General features: G+C 35.2%; 2 protein-coding genes across 2 annotated transcripts; both read left to right on the forward strand.

Annotated features, from left to right (window-relative positions):
- Window positions 1-303: 303 nt before the first annotated feature.
- LOC145063722 (uncharacterized) lies at window positions 304-1027 on the forward strand. Its single transcript, XM_079011310.1, has 2 exons — window positions 304-748; window positions 819-1027. Exons 1-2 carry the CDS (start codon window positions 304-306, stop codon window positions 1025-1027), a joined length of 654 nt encoding a protein of 217 aa, XP_078867436.1.
- Window positions 1028-1856: 829 nt separating this feature from the next.
- Window positions 1857-4268, forward strand: LOC145062947 (cytochrome P450 76T24-like). Its single transcript, XM_079010538.1, has 3 exons — window positions 1857-2307; window positions 2390-2839; window positions 3481-4268. The coding sequence occupies exons 1-3, from the start codon at window positions 1861-1863 to the stop codon at window positions 4087-4089; spliced, it is 1506 nt and encodes a 501-aa protein (XP_078866664.1). The 5' UTR covers window positions 1857-1860; the 3' UTR covers window positions 4090-4268.

Genomic DNA, 4268 nt, shown 5'->3' on the forward strand with positions numbered 1-4268 from the left:
TGTAATGTTTTTTAAAGTTCTACTTTGTTGATTTTAGGTTCATATGAATCACGATCAAAAGTTACTTCTCGTAATTCTTATGTACCTATACATCCGTTATTTTTAGAAGAGTGGTGTGAAACGATTGCGGGATAATGATTCGGAAATGACGGGACATGAATACACATTGGAGTTATTACACCGTAATCGTTTACAATGTGTTGAAGTATTACGCATATCCCGTGAATCTTTTATACGCCTATGTGCTCATTTTAGAGCAAATTACTCATAAAGGACAGCAAACATGTATCGGTTGAGGAAAAGATGGCTATGTTTTTTATGATGATCGACCATAATCAACGTTACGTGATTATCAAGCGGAGATTTCAACACTCGAAGCAAACAATTCATAAATTTTTTTATGAAGTGTTGGAAAAAATGATGCTTTTCGCACATGATGTTATAGTACCAACATCTTTTAATCCGAATCCAAACATTCCAGGACATAATAGAAGGCTACGAAGGGTTTTCAAAGGAGCAGTTGGTGCACTTGATGGCACTTTAATACATGTTGTTGTCCCTGCTAAGAAACAAGACTTATATAGAAGTAGGGGAAAGGGAGATTGCTACCAAAACGTATTGGCAATTTGTGACTTCAATATGATTTTTACATTTGTTGTGACCGGGTGGAAAGGGGTAGCGCATGACTCTAGAATATTATCAGAAGCAGTAGCCAATCCACAAGCATCATTCCCGTTTCCACCACCAGGTAAGTTTTTGTTTTTTTAAATATTTTTATCTTAATTTGAAAATTGATTAGTGTTTTGCATTTTTTTTAGACAAATATTATCTTTGTGATGTCGCGTATGCACACACTCAAGGATTTATGGCCCCTTATCGTAATGTGAGGTATTGGCTTGGAGATTTTCGTCAAAGACGTGCATTGACCAATAAAGAAAAATTTAACCATGGACATGCAAAACTTCGGAATGTCATTAAGCGTGCTTTTGGTGTTTTGAAAGCACGCTTCCCTATATTGAGAGGATGACACCATTCTCGTTTGTGACACAAAGAAACATTGTCATGTCATGTTTCGCGCTTCATAATTATATAAGGAAAAAAGGATTGAGTGATGAGTATTTCGCACGATACGATGAACCCAATGTCCCGTTTCGAAATAACAATGTGGCCATTGATGATGATGAAGACGGGATTCCAACACATGGTACTGCAGCAGATCGTGAATATATGACTCAGTTACGGGCTGAAATTGCTGATCAGTTGATACACAATATATATTGAATTGTTTTAAATGAAATTGGTATTGTAAAACAAAATTTTTTATTGTATAACTAATTTAGTTGCATAAATTTTATTTTCAATGTTATAAAACTATTATTATTAAAATTTTGGTGTTGAAAAATCATTTTAAGTTTGTAAAATAATTTTATTTAAAATTCAGTTTATTTCAGCAGCCTGCAGACGTTAAAAAACAAATAGTCTTCTTATTGCAGACTGCAGACGTTTGGTCCACCTCTTCTGCTGCAGAGGCTTGCAGATTTTGTCCGCAGACTGCAGACATTTTGGCTTCAGAAAAACAAATAGCACTAAGCATCTATATAGCTAGGAGGAGGGCCTCCAAACGACTTTGCCTATAAAAACCAAAATTAGGAAAAAAAATTAAAATTTTGAACTTTTAGTTATTGTTAGGTATAATATTGTTATATAACTTTTAAATTTATGTTTTAAGGACATATTTGATTTATTTATATTTGTGAAATATTTTTTTTATTGTAAATTAATATTGTTTTTATTTATATTTGGAAAAATAAAGGAGATTTCTTATATAAAGGGGTACTCAATAGAAAACCACACAAACCGATGGATTATCTAACCATTTTTCTCGTACTTTCTTTCTTTTTAACATTCATCTGTGCCTTCATCATCTCTTGTCGCCGCAAGTCGCGGCTTCCACCGGGACCCTACCCTTATCCGATAATCGGAAACCTTTTAGAACTTGGCGACAAACCCCACTACTCCCTCGCAACGCTCTCTAAATATTATGGCCCGTTAATGTCTCTTAAACTTGGAAGCATAACAACCATGGTAGTTTCATCACCTCATATCGCCAAAGAAGTCTTTCAAACATATGACCAATCCTCCTCTAGCAGAGTCATCCCGGATGCAGCCAGACTGGTTGACCACCATAAATATTCCATGGTGTGGCTGCCGGCCGGAGATCAGTGGCGAAGGCTAAAAAGAATTACCAGAGAATCTATGTTCACCATGCAACGCCTAGATGCTAGCGAGATCGTACGCCAGGAGAAGGTACGACTCGTACAAGTAGGGTTTTAATATATTCAAATATTGGACAACTATCTGATTGTTTGATGTATGATTATACTTGAAGGTACACGAACTTCTTGAACATGTTAGTCAATATTGTTCAAATAAAAAGGCCCTAAACATAGGTGCAGCTGCGTTTACTACAACTCTTAACATTCTATCAAACGCCATTTTCTCAAGAGATTTATCTCAATACGATTCAGTGTCCTCCCAAGGATTCAAGGATGCTGTATGTGGTTTGATGGAACTTTCTGGGAACCCAAATATATCGGACTTTTTTCCCATACTTAAACCATTCGATCTACAAGGGTTTCTACGACGATCAAATGTTTATGGTAAGAAGTTATTGTCTATATTTGATATGATCATCGATGAACGAATCCAAGAAAGATCCAGTTCATCGTATGATGGTGATCATTCATCGAAAAGCCGCGATTTGTTGGACTTGCTGCTGGATCTTAGCATGAAAGATGAATCTGAAATTAGTCCTAATGATATGAGACACTTGTTCTTGGTAAGTAAATAAGTTTAGTCTTAGCTTCTTAATTATGCACGGCATGACAACTGGGATGATCTTTTATTGCTTTTGGTTTACATGAGACTTGACTTTCAGTGAAGTATGAGAAAAAATTTAAATTTTTGTCGCATAAAAAAAACAGAACAGAGTACTAAGACATGGACTCTTTTCCTATTTCTCGATAGTTCAAAAGATATTAAATTATTAATGCACTCTTTATCATTATAATCGAAAATAGACCCAGAAACTATTTTCAATGTGGTTGAATCTCATCCTATATTTGTTTGTCAGTTTAATGAAGATAGACTTTGAGAGCTTTTTCAAATCAGTTGACTTGTGCGGTTAAAAGCAACTTATCCAAAATAAATAAAAAAATTATTTTTTCTTTCTTTGATTTTATTATCTCTTAAAGTTATACAAATTAAGATTGGGAACCTATAAATAAGTTAAAAATGATTTTTAATTGTTATGGGGAACATCATAAGCCATTCAAAAAAATGGCAGATAGTTCAAAAAAATCAAAGAAAAAGAATTTGCGCTTGATATTGACCAACAACTAGTGATTGAAGCATTAGTACAAGTATCATAGTTTAGAAATATTGACCCAGTACCACTAATCATTTCATAAATAAGTGTAGGATTTATTTGTTGCCGGAACCGATACAACCTCAACCACGTTGGAATGGGCGATGGCTGAGCTGATTCGTAACCCACATAAAATGGAAAAGGCTCGATCAGAGCTCACTAAATTCATGCAAAACAACAACAAAAATATACACGAACATGATATATCTAAACTCCCTTATCTACAAGCTATTATAAAAGAAACTCTCCGGCTACATCCTCCGGCCCCACTTCTTCTCCCTCACCGAGCCATGCTTGACCTAGAAATCCAAGGTTTCATTGTACCTAAAAATGCACAAATCCTTTGTAATGTTTGGGCGATGGGCCGAGACCCGAGTATTTGGTCAGACCCAGAGACGTTCATACCTGAGAGGTTTTTCAAAGTCAAGATCGACTATAAAGGACATGATTTCATGCTTATTCCATTTGGTGCAGGGAGGAGGATTTGTCCGGGATTGAATTCTGCTCATAGAATGTTACACATAGTCTTAGGCTCTTTGATTCAGAAGTTTGACTGGAAGCTAGAAGGAAATATAAGAGCACGAGATATGGATATGGGAGACAAGTTTGGAATCTCGTTGTCGAAAAAGGTACCACTCATGGCCATTCCGATCAAATTTTGAATGTGTTATCCATCATCTTGCTATTGGAAGGATAAATGTTGTAATTAAAGTTCTTAGCTTTAATATTTAAACTCTCTTTTACTTGATTTTAGATTTCAAACGAAGCTATTGTACGCATCAGTAATGTTTCCAGGATTATATGTTCAAATAATAAAATGTTCCTATAATATATTTGATCA

Source organism: Lactuca serriola, chromosome 7 (assembly GCF_051521515.1).
Source record: "Lactuca serriola cultivar US96UC23 chromosome 7, Lser_US96UC23_V15, whole genome shotgun sequence".
NCBI lineage: Eukaryota > Viridiplantae > Streptophyta > Magnoliopsida > Asterales > Asteraceae > Lactuca > Lactuca serriola.